We start from the raw sequence: 19,305 nt of genomic DNA, 5'->3' as shown, positions 1-19,305 counted from the left end.
TTCTGAACTGCTCCAGATAATGTATGTGGCTCAGCTGTGTGATGTTATATAAAGCTTTGGTCTAGTAATTGCGTTTTATATTACTGATACTTTATTTGGTAGTGGTGGCATTAAAGGGGAAGTCAACCCCCCCCCCCCCCCCAAAAAAATAATAATTCTTGACAATAATATGTTCTATGCAGCCCTACTAGTCTAAATACGGTATTCTGGTTAATATTGCGGTATAGAAATATGAGTTAAGCAGCAAAATTCAACAGTTTTTAACTCTTTGACTGCCAAAAACGTTTAATAACGTTTAGTAAAATCCAAATGAGGGCTGCCAAAAACGTTAAAAGACGTTAACTATGTTTTTTTTTTTGGGGAAACGGGTGGAGGAAAGCTTGGCCAGCTGATGATGAAAGATGAGAGTTCAATCTTTCATTTGGTAGTATGTGTGTTTCCATAGTCCAAACACAAAATTTTCTGTGGACCTTGAAAGATCAGTCAAAATGCTTAAATCAGCTGGCACCCACAGCATCCCTTTTCTGAAAACGGTTGGCAGTCAAAGAGTTAATCAATATCAGAAGGCGGCCATTTTTGCCACTTGTCTTCGAGTGAAAATGACATCACAGTTACTCAGGACTCAGGTAACCACCAATCACAGATCAGCTTCAGAAAACAGGTGAGCTGTGATTGGTCATTGCCTGAGCCCTGAGCAACTGTGATGTCATCTTCAGCCGACAGCAAGTGGCAAAATGGCCGCCCCCTGAGCTGGATAAAAACGGCTGGATTTTGCTGCATAACTCATATTCCACAAATGTAATATTACGGTAATCAGAATGCCATGTTTAGACATCACATATAACATATTTTTGTCAAGAAATGTTAAGGTTGACTAGTACCCGCCAGAAGTCATGCAATTACACACATACATCCATTATGTGATTTTTTTTTTTCCTTTTTACTAACACAATGCACGAGTCATTAATGTAGTGGTACATTTGCCTGGGTTCTGTGCAAGCACAGTTAGTTCAGTTCCCACTTAGTGACCATGTGAATGTGAAGGTAAAAGGTTGTCTCTTTGATATGTGCTTAACTGGCAACCCAAAGTCAGCCGGAAAAGCCTCCAGCCCAGAATAAGCGGTCTAGAAAATGGCTGTACGGATGGGATGGACAAAACATGACTTCCTGGTGTAACCCAATAGTTTAGTACACCACCGTTTGGGTGTGTTAAAGTCAATGGAGCTCGGGTTGGTGTAGCTCATCAGGAAGTCTTTGGCTCTGGTGCCGGCTGTCCAACGACATCTGTGAGGTCACGGTGTGGGAGCATCCCTCGCCCTTCGCCAGCTTCTTGAGATGCGCTATGATGAACCGCCGAAACTTCCTGGTGGCAAAACAGTACACCACCGGATCCAGAACGCAGTTGAGGCCCATGAGAAACAACGTGACCTGATGTGCGTCGTTGAGAACCTGCACGGTCTTGTCATCCCAGTCAACGTGGCCCCATCCCTTTTGGATCTGCAGTACCGCCAGTGTCCAGAAGCCTTGGACTATGTGATGCGGCAAGAAGCACAGGATGAATACGCCGACCACCGCCATAAGCATCTGCACAGCCCTGCGTTTCACCCCTGTGGGCCTCCTGGTTGAGATGTTTGTCATGTTGGACTTCCTGGATAAAGCCGTTCCGGACTTCAACTCGGACAGAGGAGCAGATTGGGAGAACAAAGCTCGGGCGATAAGGAGGTTACACACCACCACGAGCGCAAAAACCACAAAAAACATTCCGATGATTGCGAAATGCGTGGCAGCCACGACTCTTTTGGCCGAGTCATCCCCGTTCTGGTAGCCCTCGAAGCAACGGATGACCTCCCCATCCTGGTTGGTGCCCGGATTGGCGAGAAACGGAATAGCCATGGAGACGGTCGTCAACCAGATGACGACGCTAACGGCGATTCCGCGGCGCCTGTGGTCTGACGAGGCCGCGTCGAGAGGCCGGGTGACCGCCCAGTACCGGTTGACGCTGATGGCGGCGAGGAATAGGATGGAGCCGTAAGTGTTGATGAAGAACAACGAGCCGGTCAGACGGCACAGGAAGTCTTTGTAGATCCACGTGCCTTGGCGGCTGTAATAGCCAATCCAGAAGGGGAGGGCGCACACGAAGAGGAGGTCCGTGATGGTCAGGTTGGTCATGTAGATGCGTATTTCCCCCATGGCCCTGGCTTCTCGTAGGCAGCGCAGCACAAACAGCACGTAGATGTTGGCGAAGAGGCCCACGATGAAGATGATGCTGTAGGCCGTGGGGAAAAGGTGATAACGAAAAGGCGAGTCCAGGAAGTTGGAGTCATTGCCAGCTGTAAGTGGCAGACTTGTGACATCCGCTGAGCTTTCTGTCGTGGAAAGCCAAATTTCTGTCTGCGGGAGACATGACGCAAACAATTGTAATAACAGAGATGGAACAAATTGCGAAGGATGTCTAAAGAAACAGATAATTTCTTGATTATGATGACTGGTGGAAATCCATCACTAAATTTGTAGCGGCCCATAAGAACAAACGAAAAGGCAAAAAATACTTGAAGATGAATTAAACTGACTGTGGCAATTGAAAGATCTCCTATATAAAAATGCACATGAAACTTGGTACACCATTTGAGCGTTATGTGAATTGGATGGGATTTCCTTTGAGTAGGAACATTCACTATGAAAAAAATAACCCAAATTGGGTCAAAAGGGGACAAACTCAACTTTTTGGGTTATTCAATTAACCCAAAAAGTTGGGTCAAATGAATAACCCATAAAATTACCCAAAATTGGGTTGCTCTGTCGGTTGTTAATTTAATTTTACTCAATTTTTAGGGGTAAATAATTCCAAAAGTTGGGTCGGCTCCTTTTTCACCCAATTCAATTGTGTTATTCAATTTACCCAAAAAAGTTGGGTCAAATAAATAACCCACACAAAAAAATAACAAACTGGGTTGCTTTGTGGATTATTATTTAATTCGGCCCAACATTTTTGGATTAAATAACTCAAAAAATTGGGTCAGTTCATTTTTGACCAAATTCAGTTGGGATATTCAATTAACCCAAAAAATTGGGTCAAATGAATAACCCATAAAATAAGAACAAAAAAAGGTTGCTTTGTGGATTCTTTTAAAATTATTTTTAATTTAATTATTTAATTAGTTTAATAACTCAAAAAATTGGGTTGGTCCATTTTGGCCCAACCATTTTAAAAGTGTTCCTTCATTGATGGACTAATCTACAAAATGCACAATTCTGAAAACATGCACCTTGATATATTTTGAAATGTTCACTGATTCAATTGGCAACCAATTGAGTTTGTTCAAGAGAATAAAAGGAAACTTCAATACAACATAAAAACTATTTTCATTAGGGGCATTAATAAAATTACATTTACTGTTTTGAACATTTTAATAAAAATTTAACCTCACCCTCTAAAACCAATGAGATGTAAGTACTCAAATTTGGTCAGTGAGCTACACTAATGAATTATATGGGTTTCTTGTTATGCGGAATAGCGCACCTAAGAACAAACTTTAGATGAGACATAAGAAGAAGTGAAGCAAGACAGTAAATGGGAAGTTTTACCATGGTTCCTTGCATTTGGCGGCCGTTGTGCACACTCGTATTTCAACTGCGAATGAAAGTTAGAACGTGTTAAGCGGAAGTTAATGTTGTCTTAATACAGATCATTGAGTCAAGGCGCTAACATCTTACTTCAATATGTGAAAAAGAAAACAATAACTGCACAAATAATTTTTCCCTTGTACAAGTTTTCCAACCAAAAACTGCCAGATGTTAGATGTTAAATGTCAACATTTTTATCATACCACTCTAATCCAAAACTACATCCTGAGCATCTATGAAGATTATTTCTTGAAAAATAATAGAAATTTAAAGCACAGAAAATAATATGTAAAATCATCTACGGCGCTGAATTACCGTGCTGTCGTCTTCTCTGTGTGTTATCTGCGTGTCAGGAAGTGTCGCTGGGAGTCAAAGTGAAGGCAGGCATCAAGTGTCATTAAAGGAGGTGCAAACGTCTTCTTGGGAAATCCCACATGGTGCAACGGCGGAATCAGCCAATAGGAAGACACCACCGTGCTGGAGAAATCTGGGAGTTTTACTCTTACTCACAGTGAAATATGGCTTTTAATTAGATCATTGTGTGCTATTTCCCTGCAGTTGTCGGCCTACTTTACCGATTCCCATATCCCTGAATATCAGTTTTCCTGAACATTCCGCTTAAGAACCAAAATTTAAATGTGACTTCTCTGCAGAAACCAAAAACGATTAAAAATACATATAGTAAAACTAATACATACAGTACCTCCAATGGCAGAGGGAAAGGTGATTAAAGCAAAGATTTCTGACTTGATACAAATAAAACATTACAAATATTTTTAATCAAGAAAACACTAACTGCTGAACAGCAGCACACAGTAAAAAAAAAAATTGTCACGCTAATGATAATGACTAGCATGAAAATGATCAAAGAAGCATAGTACATTTTTACATGTGTACTACAAAATTGTACTTTGGAGAGAAGCAATTAAAGTTTTACTTTGCGTACACATGGTTAACATGTTACACTTGTATAACAGTTTAGAACATTCAAATGACTCTTGAAACATAAGCAGTGAGATTTTCTAAACTCTACAGAAAACAAGATCTGTTTCTTATTGGTTTTGAGAACTTTGGGGGAAATTAACGTTTGTATTGCACCATTTCGCCATTTGGTGTCATGTGATTAGCTTGGTTTTCATGTACTTTATATTTATTTGATTTTTGTCTGTCTTTCATTTTTTTCCAGACACTTTTAAAAGCTAGTACAAAACTCATGCTCAGTTCATGTCATTTTCATTGAAAACAACGTTGATATTGAACAAATGTGTCCCAAATGAACATCCAATTTACATGATTAAATACGTTTATTGTTATTATTATTTTTAGAACACTCAATTTCACATAATAATTCTCTTAGGCATAACAGCACTAATGCCAGTAGATCTTTGTGGAACTCATCCAATATGAGATGATTGAAAATGTTGCTTTATAACCACTAGAGGTCAGACCAGGCCTACCAAAAGTATCCTCGCATGTTTCTCTAGAGATCCTTCTCTTCTCGGAAACCATCATGTACAACTTTATTGGGGCAATTTGCTTGGCAATCAAACCAGGAAAACAAGTCTTTATGGTGGTCATGCCCTATATGACTACAAGACATGCACCATTGCCAATCCCATTCCAATCCTCCTAGTGCCTCACACAACTTCCTTCTGACGAGTATCATATTTTTAAGGTTAACCATCACATTTCTGACCCCATTTGACACAAAACTCTCTTTGGTTGAAAAACCATACAAATACACACTCACACGCACGCACACACACATACTCACCCACGTACAAAATTTAAAAAATTTAAAATAATAATAAGAATTAAATAAATAAAAAAGCAATGATGATGACATGTCAAATCGGTAAAATTACCGAATGAACAATACTGAGCTCTCCAGAAAAAAAAGAAAGAAAGAAAAACTATACAAATGAGTTACATTTATTCCAACTGAGCCTACTTGTGATGCTTAATGCTGCCAGAATGCTATTAGAGCCATTCTCATCTTTTAGAGTTTAAAAATGTAATCAGATTAAATTTAGCAAACCATGATGGGCCGCAACCCTGCACTGTTTCCTCCCATGTAGTTTAACTATGATCCCAGGTGTGCAGAGACGGCAAAAGAATAGCTGCCGGGACCTTAACAGCTTTTTTTTTTATGGGCGAGCTTGCTTTTTTTTTTTTGCCTTAAAAGAGCTGTGTAGTCACAAGTCAGGCATTCCTCTAAGAGACAGGAAGGGAGGGAGCCAAATGTGCGGAATACTCCATATTCCGTTAACACCGATCTTTTTTGCTCCTTCGCCTTTAGTGATATGGGTGACAAAGATGGATGCTACGATGAAGCTGTGGTATTGGCGTCGAACATACCATAACGTATCACCTGGACCAGCGCTCCAGTGTAAGATCTCTCTCAGGGAGATTTACTGCATGCCAGAGGCTGAGTTTTGAGGAATGTCCCCCTACAGTGAGAAATAGTAGAGCATGGGAGGGTGAGCTCTACATGCAAGGACATCTGTACTTCTAAATAAGATGAGACTTGACAAGGGGATTTTTTTTAAATAATAAATCAAAGTTTTTGCAATTAATTTTGTTTTCGCAGAATTACCCACCGTTTCCTTGTTGAATAGCGTTCGTGCTTCCCCCCCCCCCATAAGACCAGACCGAAGACGACATTTTCATCCATTGCCGTGATTGGTCAAAACAAACGCGCACAAGATATCGCATCGTCCAATCAGCTCAAAGTATTGTACAGCAAGTCCCTCCTTTCCCAAAAACGTATCTGCCGAGTGAAGTTCCAGATCCATAATGTGAAGAACACCCTTGATTGAATCACAATTATCACTCTGGCTTGTGAGGTGATAAACCCAATAGGTCAGCAGACTTGGGTCAAATAGTAAAAGGCCAGAGTTCAAAGCAAAACTGGCGAAGCAGTATTTAGCTGTTATGCTGCACACAAATGGAATATGCTGGCAACAAATGTCAGTTAATGTTTTTAAATCCAGGTTTTAAAAAAAAAAAGCAAAACTATTATTGTTTTTTTTTTCTTATGTAGACAGACAATTGAGCTCTTTTTACATTTTGGAAATTTTTATTTGAATCTTTTTCTTGCATTGTACATTATTTTAGTAACTTTAGTAAGCTGTCTTATTTCTGTACCATTTTTAAATATCGTTAGCACTTGCTTTTATATGTTGTACTTTTAATCGTGCAGTACATTAGGTTACATTGTGAATGAAATGCAATAAAGTTGCCTTGCCTTTAGTTTTTCCCAATACATAGATTACATATTATTTTTGTGCATGGAGGACTGGAAACTTTTCAAATGTTTGAAGTTTCCCACCTTCACCAACATATGGCATTGTGGTGAAAAAACGTATTTTATAGCTAATACAGAGTAGCAAGTCAACTGTGAAATGAATATCGATAAAATTTTCTCAAATTTCTTCATAATATTTTTCTGGAGTATTTTTCCAGTGTCTCTCTAAATTTGTCAGCCACTTTCCCCTGTTCTATGGGTCAGAAGGCTCTTCCGAACAAAACAGCATCATGAGAATGCAGAGCACTTCATAATTATTAGGTCAGTGAATTCTGCCTAGTAACTACTAGTACCGCAAACTATGCTAGTGATGTAGCCTACCAAATTTTAAACCTTTAAAACATCCCCGATGAAGCATATTTAAAAATGGACAAAAACCAAAATTGCTATTTAAATTTTGTAACTCCGAGCTCATCCATTTTTATCTCCATAATAAGAGAGTAGCATGAGAGCAACAATGCATGCAGAGCTGCCAACCAGTGATGCACACAATAATAAGAGCTGGACATCTTAGGATAAGTGCATGTTTCCCGACACGACATGCTGCCCCACATTTGGACTCATCTGGGTTATGTGTTTAAATACCGGTCATAACCCGCTCTGGGAGGACAGTGAATTAAGCACATTAATCCTCATCCTCCCTGTTGAAAGAACACAAAGTAGTAAAGCTACATAAACCACGTTGTAGTGTAATATTTTTCCTTCAATGGTTTCAATTCACTCCTTGCTTTATTATGATGTATTCATAATATCGTCAGGTGACTGTTGACCCCCGTCACTGGACCCTTGTACTATTGACTGTGTGTAATCTCAGGGATGTGCACGGGATTATGAAGATTAAAGCACAGCTGCAGTGTTTGCAAGTGCCTCTGGATAAAATAAAAATGCCTTCTGTGTGAAACACACACAAAAAAAAAAAAGCAGCGGCCACGCATGGCATGTGCGTGCTATCGACAAACTCTTTTTGGAACAGAGTTGATTTTGTTGGCTGGTGAGGGATGTTTGCAATTAGGAAGGATGTTGGCTTCCTGGATCAGGTGGTCCGTACAGTATACAGTGCAAGGCGGACTATGTTCCCTGGAAAACATGTGTTCGCGCTTTACATCGCCGTCTGTGTCGTACATTTGCGTTGATGTCATTTGATATATGGAAGTCATTTCCCCACATGACAGAAACATGTGTGAATGTTCCCAAGAGGGATGGAACATGACAGATATGCACGGTAGTACGAACATATCCAAGTCAGTCATTACTTATGCAGCCAAACTACCAATGTCAGACAATTTGGAATTTGACATTCTGGGAAGATTTGCACGATCCTGGACTGATCACTTCGATTTTTATTTTCCATAGGAAAATCTTGTTTCAAAAACCGACAAATTGGGCTATTCTTGTTAGATGTTATGTCATAAATGTAAAAACAGACTTACATATTGTCAAGCTTTCCAAACTGGTGTATGCATCCTCTGTTCACACCAGCGTATGAAAGGTTGCACGTCTGTGTTGACTCCTTTAGTAGCTTTCCCACCTGTAGAAAAGATTGCGAGCGTTATTTTAACCAAACTAGCTCATAAACCTTTATGGATAGTATGATAATAATATACAAAAAAATGCAATAGCAACTGAACCAGAGAATAATATGGACCAGTTCAAAGTCAATGTTTAGCTAGCGACACAAAAATACATCAGGGGTCACCAATGTTTTTGAAATGGAGTGCAACTTCTTGGGCGTTCATTAATGCAAAGGACTACCAGTTGGATAAACACTTCTGAAAAAACAAATTGCCTTTTTATGTTATGATTCATCGATGATATTTATTTATGTGAAGTCACTGCTCATGGTAATGAATCCGCACAATAGTCAGCTAACATGCAACCCTTTATTTCTAAAAAATATCTGCCAGTGTTTACAGTTTTAAATGATCACTTCTACAACATTCCTAGAAAGTCACAATGTCCCATCAACGAGTAGATTTTTATTTTATTTTTAGATCAGGCCTGCGAGCTATAGGATTCATGTGGTGGAGCCCTGCAATACATCATACTCATCAGACACTGACAATTAAATGTATGAATATGTGCAGATCGATATGACTGTGTTTTGCTATGCGAATGCGCCGTTCAATGTTTTACCATGACTAACCAATGAGAGGCAGAAAAAAATGCTGATGTTCTTGTGGGCCAGCTAGCCCACATCTGGCCCTGTGAGGTGAAGTGAGGTGAATTTGAAATCCGAGTGGCTAAAGAAACAATCCCATTGCTAATATAGTTTATGTTACATTGGCCAGCATTACTGATTCTAAAGGCCCTGGGCAGATTAGACTGAAATAAATGGCAGCACATAGATGCTGAAATCTGATCGAACAAAACAATTTAACAGCAGCTCAGCCAGGAGAAATTCTACCAAATGAAGAGAATAGACCGTTGAGGATAAACGAATACAATTCCATGGAACAAATATCAGAATATAAGTTTTAAATGTAGGTCAGTGCTTCTGATGGTGTCAGTTCAGTCCTGTCCATGACTGATTCACTGCTACCAAGTATACATGTGCATGTAGTCTATCATTATATTTCTGCAGCCCTGTTATTCCTCATAACAGAAGATTTAAGTAGAGTGGGGAGCTTAAAAAGAGATTGTTCTTAATCTTACGTCAACATCTGCATTGCCAAACGCTGCTTTAATGCAGTTGCAGATGCCCTTGTGGCTTTATAGCGTACCCAAAAAAAAAAAAGCCAGTTTTTATCGTGCCACAACTTGCTCCGTACAGCATCGTGTCTGTATGAGAGAAAATATGCCACATTGGCTGTGCTCACCGGCCTGACTCGCTCTTGTATGTGTATGCATTGCGGAAGAACAAGAAGGAAGGGGGGAGAGAGGCGGGACCTTGCAGCCGGGGAAGGGCGTTCTCTTTGCGGTCAGAGCGGGTAGAGCCATCCCGAGGGGTGGGTCCTGCTCCGGCAACAGGAGGAGAGGGAAAAAAAGGAAAACCCACCTTTTTCATTGTTGAGGACGCGGTGGAATGTGATGGTTTGATCTCGAACAGACTCGGGAAGGGAGAAAAGAGCCAATTTGAGGGTGAAAGGGAAAGGTGGAAGAGGCTCCGCAGAGCTCGGAGAGAGTGGGATGAACTTCGCTTCTCCTCCGCGGCCGCAGTGAGGGCGACCGGGGCCGCGTGAGCAACACTCCAGCCGCCGGTGGCAGATTTTTGTGGATTTATTGCTCTCTCTTCCCGACTTGACGACGGAGCGCATTTTAAGGTACAGTCGTGTCTTGTTTTCACTCAGTTATCTTCACGTTTGTGCGGCCGGACATGAGCTAACACGAGCCGGGCGGCACAAGTGTTCAACTGCGGCAAGTTTCACCCCCTCCAGTCCTGTTTCTCCCCCTCTTCCTCCTCTCGCTTTTTCGCCAAACAGCTCAGGTGCTTCAATGTAGCTTCGACGCGTCGTTAAATGTCACCACACGGCAGTTTTAACCCACATTCGGTGGCGTGTTTGTCATATATTTTTTTTAGAGCTTTTAAAACTGACTCACCGGGCCAGTACGACGACAGGTCTCTCGGTTGAAGTTGAGAATCTCCGCGAACATGAACATGACAAAACTGTCGAATAATGTCCAGTTGTCCACGTAGCAGTTTTTAGCTTGTTCTAATGGCTCTAAATTGTTTTTGCTAACCAAGTACTATTTTTTATTTTATTTTTTTTAATGAAAGAAGTGCAAATTTGCTGTGGTTGACACGCAGTAAGCTAGCGGCTGTGAGACTTTGAACCCGGACCAAATGTTTGTTAGGGCTTCTCTTCCGTCTTGCCGGGCAACGGCACATAAATGCAGCCAAAATCGCTTTAAAAAAATACATTTTAACTCTCTGACGCGGTTAGTTTTTCGTCATTTCTAAATGCGCGTCGCTAGAAAGTGCTGGCGTTGTTGTACAAATCACTACAGAACAGGAAGCTGTCACACAGGGCAGCATCATGTTGGACAACCAGAAAGCAAAAATGTAATTAATGTTTTTTTTGTTTGTTTCATTTGTACTTGATGTAATACAGCTGTTGTATGAAATACAACATATTTATTTTTATAGACCCAAATCATACCACAAGTTATCCCAAGGTACATTTCATGGGGGCCCAGGCTTGGACATACATAGTCTAGTACCAGAAACTCAATTAATATGTGTTTTTATGAGAATTCACCTTTAACAATTTGTAAACTTGGACATCTCCTCAAAGACTCAATGGAGTGTCCATCTGCTTCGACTGGCGAGATTGGGTCCTCCAAAGTCAAACGTAATCCATTCCTTGATACTGTCGGATCTTCAAATTGTCCAAATTTTACATTGTCACATTACTAACTGTTGTAGAAGTATAACAAGAAATTTGACCATACATCGGTTGATAATACAACTACAGTGGTACTTTGACTCACGAGTGATCCGACTTACAAGTTTTTCGAGATAGCAGCCATTGCTTGGCTGATTTTCTTGTTTGTTTTGCTTTGACTTACGAACAGAAATTTGAGCAAGCTCAACTAGTTCCATCATAACAAGCAGCAGTTTGGCAGATCGTGAACAATTATTCAAAAAAAGGGCAAAGTTTTTTATTGCCACTCAGTTTACTGTCAAAGTAAACATTAGCTTCATGCTAACACACAGGGCAATGTTGCCTCTGAGCACAATGTCGGGCTGGAACGGATTGATGGCATTTGCATTCATTTAATTGTGGAAAGATTAATTGAGATGTGATTGTTTTGGTTTATGAGCGTTGTCACAAAGCAATTTAGACATTGTTGACCTCTTGATGACCCCTAGCAGACAATTAATGCAAGGGAAGTTAAAGCTTTTTGTAGAGTTATACTGTCACCAATTTGTGTTTTATAGATATAGCAAGAATGTCTAAAGCTTTGTGATATTTTATTAATTGTATTACGGAATGCGAGTGGGCACTGCTGATCGAATAATCCCAACTACTTTGCTGACCTAAGAAGACCAGCATAACCATTTTAGTTATGAAAAATGAAGCTACATCCACACAGATCTCATCTGGCCAACGTCTGTCTGCTCAATACAACACAAGCACTGAAACAGGAATTTAGAACATGAAGCAAGATTCTTCCATTACATTTGAAATAATGTTTTCTTTTACCCAAGGTAATTAATTTGGAAGTCTTGTCACATGCCCATGGGACCCCATCTTCAACTGGTGAGGTTGGGACGGACTGAATGGAATAATTTTACAGTAGGATACAATGATATGTTACTTGTATTATGTCACGGGTCATTGGGTCTAATCCACTATATCGCTAATGATTCAACAGCAAAGTCTTTTTAAAGACTGTCATCATGTTTAGTAACTGTAAACCACAACGAACAATCAGTTGTGATCAGTTTGTAGCTGCACTTGGACTGTTTTAAATCTGTTGGCTGTGTTTTTTTATTTTTTTTGCTTGAACACACACACGCATAAGCACACACAAATGTTTGCGTTCATTGCATGTTTTGTGCTGTTGTGCGTATACTGACCCAAGGTGGCTAAGGGCAAAACAGTACAGTGTGTGTCCTGTGCTACCAATAGACCCATGTGTGTCAACGGTAGAATAGGTAGTTGTCCTGTTTGGAAGAATAATCTGCCAGGTGGGGCTCATAAAAAGGCAGCACAGGGCGCGACAGAGGTGGTGGGAACCTGCCTTGACCTGTTTGCAACATGAATGTGAACAAGAAGAAGAAGAAAAACATTATTGAGGACTTTCTGCATAGGCGGAAAAGTTGATCATAGCTGCTAAGCCAATGCTTTGAAGCTCAGAAAACCTTTTTGATTTTTTGCTTCCTGGGATGGTTTATTACATCTGGAGGTAAATTTTGAAGTTGAAGAAGTAACTTTATAAGGCAAACCAAAAGCAGTGGCAAAGTGAGTTTTAGGAAGTTGTGTTCCAACTTTCTGTGGGTTCAGGACTAATTTGGAAATGATACCCTCCAGTGAACATCCATTTGCTTGCGCAAATTACAGTGACCTCAGTGACTGGAAATCTTCACACCCATCTCAGAATATCTTTTCACACAGACTGCATCCTGCTTCTCTTATCGCTTCTAATATATCGATACATTTCCTGGTTGACTTGCCCCTCCCCCACCCCATTTTGCGTCAGTGCATTTACATTTGAACTGTCCTCATTGGAAATTGATTTTTTTGTTTAATTGTGAATTGTCTGTGTTTAGACTAGAGGCTTTGGACTTGGAGATTCAGTAGCTGTAGATGCCTTCAATTACCTTGTTCTCTTGATGTATGACCAAGAAGACAAATTGTGGGCCAAATCCTGGTCCACGAGTTGACACTTTCCTTGTGAAGTAATCACTCCGATTTCTCTCCTTAGCCATCTCAAACTATCTCTTGTGTGGTTGGTTTTCCACTCGCCCTGCGACCGCCCCACAAAGCTAGCATGCCCTGCTTTGGGTGAAACCAAAAACTAATCATTACGGGTGTCCAATAAGGGTAATTATCAGACTAGCCTCTCGACCGAAGGGATTATGGAGTGGCTAAATGACTGTTCCTGGGGATTAAATAAAAAGTATTGAGGCTTTCTGCTTAGGAGAATCAAACTGCGGGGGAATGTCCAACCCAGCTTGTCAGCGGTAGCATTACCGCCAGTCCGCACATCAAGGTTTATTCACAGAGCCCCTGCTGTTAGTGAAGCATGGTCACATTAGTGTGGAATTACAGCTGACGTCAAGTGTTGCAAGTGCGTTAAAACAGCTTGGAAATATTTTTTTTCTTTTCCTTTTTTGGTTGAAAACTAACCGGAAATTATAATAGCGAGACTGATGATGTTAACCTAAAACCTGTTCTGTAAAAAAATAAATAAAAAAAATGCAAAGGTCAGTATATTCTCAAAGTACATGCTGCCAGCGTAACCTTAATATTAAATGCAATAGATAATGCATGGAGAATTAAGACCGGATGGTGTTGATTATATTTAGTGGTGGACCTACTTGAAGGCTTGCTAAACCTTCTCACCCAGGAATAGAACACCACTGTACATTGAGTGGTATTTTACGCATTACATATAGAGCTCCCTCTTGAAATAGCGCCCATGAATCATAGGCTCTCAGAGAAAGCTCGTATTAAAGCCCACAACTGTGTGTCCTTTTCCAAGTGTGTGTTTTGTGATAATGCCGTAATGGGCTCAGTATCCGGGACGGAGGCTGCTGTTGACAATGTGCAGGACATCTGGAGTCGTTGTCCATTAGCAGACCAGCCGGGAGATAAAGATGATTTCGATGTACAGCTTCACATAGTTAAGATTTTTTACTTTGTTAGAACTTGGTCTGCATTGCAGGCAGTAAGTTGGATTTGTTTCCAGTGAGGGTTGGACTCTGCCTTTGTTACAGATTCTGTTCACAATCTTTATGGACAGAATTTCTAAGCGCAGCTAAAGCGTTGAGGGGTTTTGTTTTGGTTGCCTCAGTTTTTGCATCTGTGCCTTTTGGAAATGGTGTGGTGTTCTTGGCTTCATCAAGCCGTGATCTCCAACTCCCAATGGAGCGGTTTACAGCCGAGTGTGAAGGAGTTGGGATGAAAATGAAGATCTTCCAAATCTGAGACGGTGGTTTGCAGTCAGAAAAGGGTAGAGGACCCTCTCCCAGTCCGGGATGAGATCCTGCCCCAAGTGGAAGAGTTCAGTTCTCTTCAGGTCTTGTTCTTGAGTGAGGGGAGGATGGAAAGAGAGACTGACAGGCAGATCGGTGCAGCATCTGTAGTGATGCGGACTCTGTATTGGACTGTCGCAGTAAAGAAGGAGCCTAGCCGATCCACGACACAATGGAGAGATTACTTTTCCCAGCTGGCCTGAGTGGGAACGCTTCGAGATTCCCCTGGAAAAGCTGGACGAAGTGGCTGGGAAGAGGGGAAGTCACTGTGGGGTTCCCTGCTAAAACTACTGCCCCCACAACCCGACCCCAGATAAGCGGAGGAAAATGAATTGATGGTCTGACCACTTTGTTTCTTCCATCGTCTCGACCTGATGCAACTTGTAACTTATTTTATCCATCTTCCTTCATTCCAAGCAAGGTTGCTGTCTGAACATACTGTAGCTACTAGCTTTTTTGTTGTGGTGGTTTTGAAAGGTGTAGTCACTGGCCGATGTGTTTAGACTTGTGGTAGCAGCAGTGTCATATTTCTTTCATTGCTACTGAAGTCACGCTATTTGTATTGACACCCAGCTGTTTTTTTAGCAATCAAAAATGACCCACATACTTTTTACCCGCTTGTCTTAAATACTGCATACACCCTCATCTCTTCCTTCTGCCAATTTTCTTTATCAGGATTTGGCCAATGACGCTCTTGTTATTTCAGCTGGAGTTCAAAGTACTTGAACTCTGTGTATGATTGCGAGAGTATCTGTCTGTACCAAAGCACTTTTGAAAGGTGTTGCTCCCAGCCATGTACATCTGTCATCAGGCTCTAGAAGCTAATATGTCAGTCACTCAGCAAGCAGTCGCTCAAGAGTACATTTCAGCTCTGAGATTTCATAGACTTTTGCTCAGGTTCTCATTAAACTCTCACAGTCCCACACGCACAGAAACACAGACAGGGCTGATACCAATTATAGTCAAGTTGACTGATTAATGATACTTAGCGCTGATATTCGTTTTCAGTAAAAAAAAAAAGAAGATAATATTGGTGGAAAAAAACAGATAAAAACAAAGTCTAACCCTCAATTTGTCTTTTAGCATGTTTTTTTTTTGGGGGGGGGGGGGGGTTGTCAGATTTGAAAAATGTTGTTGCTTTGTCTAACATTAAAAAAGATCTTTCTTTTAAAATTATATCAAAAACCTCAGAGCCCTGCTTGGTCCATCAACATGTCTTAAAAAAGTTAAATGAAAACTGAAATAGTTCCCTATATTTTTCCCAAATTTCAAAATAACTGCGATATTAAGTTTTCACTTACTTTTGTTTTAATTTCAAACAAAAACAAAAGTTGCAGAGAGTTCCCAGGGTCAGGGTATTCGTTAAAATGCATAAGGTCAGTGCTGAAAAATCGTCTTGGCCCATAATACCGAAGACATTCACAAAGCTCATTCCGGCAACTACAGACGGGTGCAGAAATAGGTAGGAATACAGTTATAAGAATTATACTGACTATTTTGGATTTAATATATCATAAAGAACTCTGTATAACTCTTACAACCGAATACCTGCTATTGTATGTGCTCTCACCTCTTAAGAATCCCACATTGAAGCTAGAATAACCAACAATACAATACATCTCCTGCGTGTGTGACGGTGAATGAACCCCTTCTTGTTAGTACCCTAGAACGTGCCAAACAACTTCCTCATTACGAGCAGTGCCAGTGAGCCCTCTTTGGTCCAAGAGAGGCCTCGCAACTTTTATCTTGTTGGAGTCCAGGCGACAACTCCATCGTGAAGATCTGCACTGAGGATTACTGCCAATAAGTTGACCATGTTGATTTTACTGCAAGAGACATTGGAAACGCATCACCTTGAGGCTCGGCTCAGGTGGCATAGTAGGAGCTGACTCCCAAACCGATGTTTTCTCCCGCATCGTCATGTTGAATTAAACTCCAGCAAGATACAAGTTTGAACAAGTTTCTCCTGGTGCTGCGGCATTGGCGTGTGAATGAGCTTAATAACGTTCTTTCCATGATTGAGGTGTCATTGTAAAGTGCATTAAGTGCCTAAAGGTAGAAAAGCACTGGAGGTGCAGCTCATTTACCATTTTCCCGTGTCTTATTTAGGATGATCATTATGTTGGTAATCATTCAATCACCGGTGCGGCATATGATAATTGACATGTAGACCACATAATGATTTTATGAACAGCGACTTAAACTAAAACACAAGCCCCACAGTGCAGCTGAAGAACACCAACGTAGCTGAATGAAATCCTGACTCTTTTTGTAAGGTCAAGAAAGTGAAAATGTCCAGCGAAAGGGTATTTTTTTGTCACTCTTAAGAACCTGTCCCAAGAAAACAATCATATTCTACCTTTTGCGAGAATATGCCCAAACACTCATTAGAAATGTTCTTTCATTTGAAAGAATTTTGTTTTAATTGAACTTGCAGAAACTTTATTGTAGCCTAATTATTGCTGTGCTCATGCCACAAATATGCTTACTATCCTGAGTCATCAAGTTTAAGGAAAATCATTTGAAGCCTTCATTTGAAACTTGAAACTACTCACTCACTGCTTAAGGGGAAAACCCTTGTGTTCGACTGGGTGACACACAGGCTACTGAGGCTAGCCTGTCAATTATTTGAAAGACATGCGCTCTCCGTTTTAGCTCAAGAACACTCCAGCACTTTTCCCCATCCTTTGATTTTAGAGGAAAAATTCCCTATATCAGCATGAGGTATTACGTTGTTTTCACGTTTGTCTACATTGTCACATTTCACTAAAGCACTAAACCGATACCTTCAAAAATGTTTAAATGGGTGCGGCATTCAACAAGAAAGAAGCCAAAAACATGTGGGTCTAGAAACTATGTCGACTGATCTAGTCCTCTCCCTCAGTTGTTTGGCAGTTGCCAAGTACTTTGTGGAATGCACATTAGTGCTGCTTAACGAACTGGCTTGAAACATTAGCAGCGCAATTTTTGAATTTACAACCATGCGCAATTGTTTTTAGCATTAGCCAGGTGAAATTTGCAAACAACTCAACTCTCATCTGCAGCAATTGCTAGTCATTTCCTTTCTATTATTACACTAGCCGTCAAGAAGGTCTTGGTGAAGGTCTTAATAAATACTAGACGAACAACTATGTTAGAATGGTAACTGTAGAATGACAGCAAATTTATGAGCCAAAGGTAGCGCATATTTCACCAGTTTTTACACAAGCTGGCACTAAACGGATGTCTTCCATGCTTTGATATCCCCATTTCTTGTGAATTATTCACAAGGAAATAATGGTGACCTGATCCAGGCTTCTAAACTGCTTCCTAATGCCATATTTCAGGTAATTTATGAACGTCAGTTGCTCCCGTTGTCGTCCACAAGCCTAGGCACTGCTGCCCTGCTGTGGTCCATGTGAAGGTTCGTGAACTATAGCGTGTAACCTAAGAACATCATCATCTGGTCTTCGTTTAGCTTCCCTACCGTCCATCATTTTCCCTATCGCAAGAGAACAGAGATGCAGTCAGTGTCAAGTCCAACGATACCACGCTAGAATGTTCTTCATTATTTGTGGTTGTGTTGGCTGATCATTAGCACGTGTTTGACATTTTCCCGGCTGTTCCGCTGCTTCCTGAGGTGTCTGTACTTTAGCAGTCCAGTCCGCAGTATAGCTTCTGTTATGTCTTTTAAACAGTCTTGATTGGTCTACGCTAGGAAAAAAAACCTCACTTATTAGTCATGGTCGGAAGTCTCGCCACTTTATGGATCAGCAAACAGTCATAGTGCATGTGCAAACAATCCAAGAAAGGGAATCTCACAATCATGAGGTCAATACTTTAAATTGAAACTTGTCAGACAGGAATCCTTTTAGATGTCTGATGGTTGCGGGTGATAAGAAGTCCATCCAGTACTATATCGCTTATCCTTTCCAGGGACGCGAGCAATGTGAAACATGTTCTCATATTTTGTTCACTCAAAATGCAGTAGTAGCAAAGTTCCTTTTGGACATTTTGTCCTCACATGTGACTCTTTGTTTTGCTTAGACAAAAAAAAAAAGCACCTTGATCTCGGTACCTTGATTTTCAGTTTTTTTTCTGACACTGGACAGGCTATCTTGTTTATGGTAGAGGGAAAGAAGGAAATGGTTTTCAAAAGCATGTAGGAGGCACAGCGAGCCAGCAAGCGGGAGGCGAGAAAGAAGGGATGTTTTAACAGTGGGCGCTGCAGTTAAGACATTTCTTGTAAATTCCTCTGTCCAACGTTTACTTTTTTAGGTGTGCTTGAATTGTGTCTCTTGCGATTTGGCCTTACAAAAATGAAGCCCCTATTTTTCCTGTACACCACCCCCTGCTTTCTTTGCCTACTTGGCCCAGGAGTATTTTTGGACATTAATGAAAAGAAATCTGAACTGCCTCCCCTGAAAAGCCACGTCTGGGTCAGCTGGGTGGAAACTTATGTTACTAATGTTCTCAACATTGTCTGTGTGATCCGTGTGCTGTAAATGTGCGTGCTTTCAGTCAAGTGTATGGCGCTGGAATGTTGTGGATTGTAGGGGGGGGGGGGGAACGGGGGTGGGCTGTGGACCTAACAGGGATATATCTTCTCTAAAAGAGAGGTGAGGGAGGGAGGGGGGTGGGTAGTTTCAGGGGCATATTTGGCATATTTCAGGAGCCATTCCAGTCTGGTTCAAGATGCATTCTTCCTGGAGATTGACCAAGCTGACAGACGAGGAAGGGGAGGTGAACGTCA

At 40.9% G+C, this 19,305-nt stretch overlaps 2 protein-coding genes across 5 annotated transcripts in view; one reads left to right on the top strand and one right to left on the bottom strand.

Annotated features, from left to right (window-relative positions):
* Window positions 1-68: 68 nt before the first annotated feature.
* On the bottom strand, window positions 69-10,884 carry ptafr (platelet-activating factor receptor). 3 transcript variants are annotated; one of them, XM_077559576.1, is made up of 5 exons: window positions 10,469-10,884; window positions 8,362-8,459; window positions 3,940-4,101; window positions 3,586-3,631; window positions 69-2,391 (listed from the first exon to the last, which is right to left on the bottom strand). In XM_077559576.1, the coding sequence occupies exons 4-5, from the start codon at window positions 3,598-3,600 to the stop codon at window positions 1,216-1,218; spliced, it is 1,191 nt and encodes a 396-aa protein (XP_077415702.1). In that variant the 5' UTR covers window positions 3,601-3,631; window positions 3,940-4,101; window positions 8,362-8,459; window positions 10,469-10,884; the 3' UTR covers window positions 69-1,215. The 3 variants fall into 3 exon arrangements, with proteins under 3 accessions (XP_077415702.1, XP_077415711.1, XP_077415718.1); XM_077559585.1 differs by lacking the exon at window positions 10,469-10,884 and adding an exon at window positions 9,927-10,020; XM_077559592.1 differs by lacking the exon at window positions 10,469-10,884 and adding an exon at window positions 9,748-9,892.
* luzp1 (leucine zipper protein 1) overlaps window positions 10,043-19,305 on the top strand; it is a 50,524-nt gene continuing 41,261 nt past the window's right edge. Inside the window, exon 1 of one of the 2 annotated variants that reach the window (XM_077559507.1) lies at window positions 10,043-10,191. The gene's annotated coding sequence lies outside the window, so the exon portion shown is untranslated. The remainder of the gene's footprint in view (window positions 10,192-19,305) is intronic. The other variant, XM_077559517.1, reaches the window with a different exon arrangement.

The sequence above is a fragment of the Vanacampus margaritifer genome, chromosome 1 (genome assembly GCF_051991255.1).
Source record: "Vanacampus margaritifer isolate UIUO_Vmar chromosome 1, RoL_Vmar_1.0, whole genome shotgun sequence".
Classification (NCBI taxonomy): Eukaryota; Metazoa; Chordata; class Actinopteri; order Syngnathiformes; family Syngnathidae; genus Vanacampus; species Vanacampus margaritifer.
This window is presented reverse-complemented; position numbering and strand designations above follow the sequence as displayed.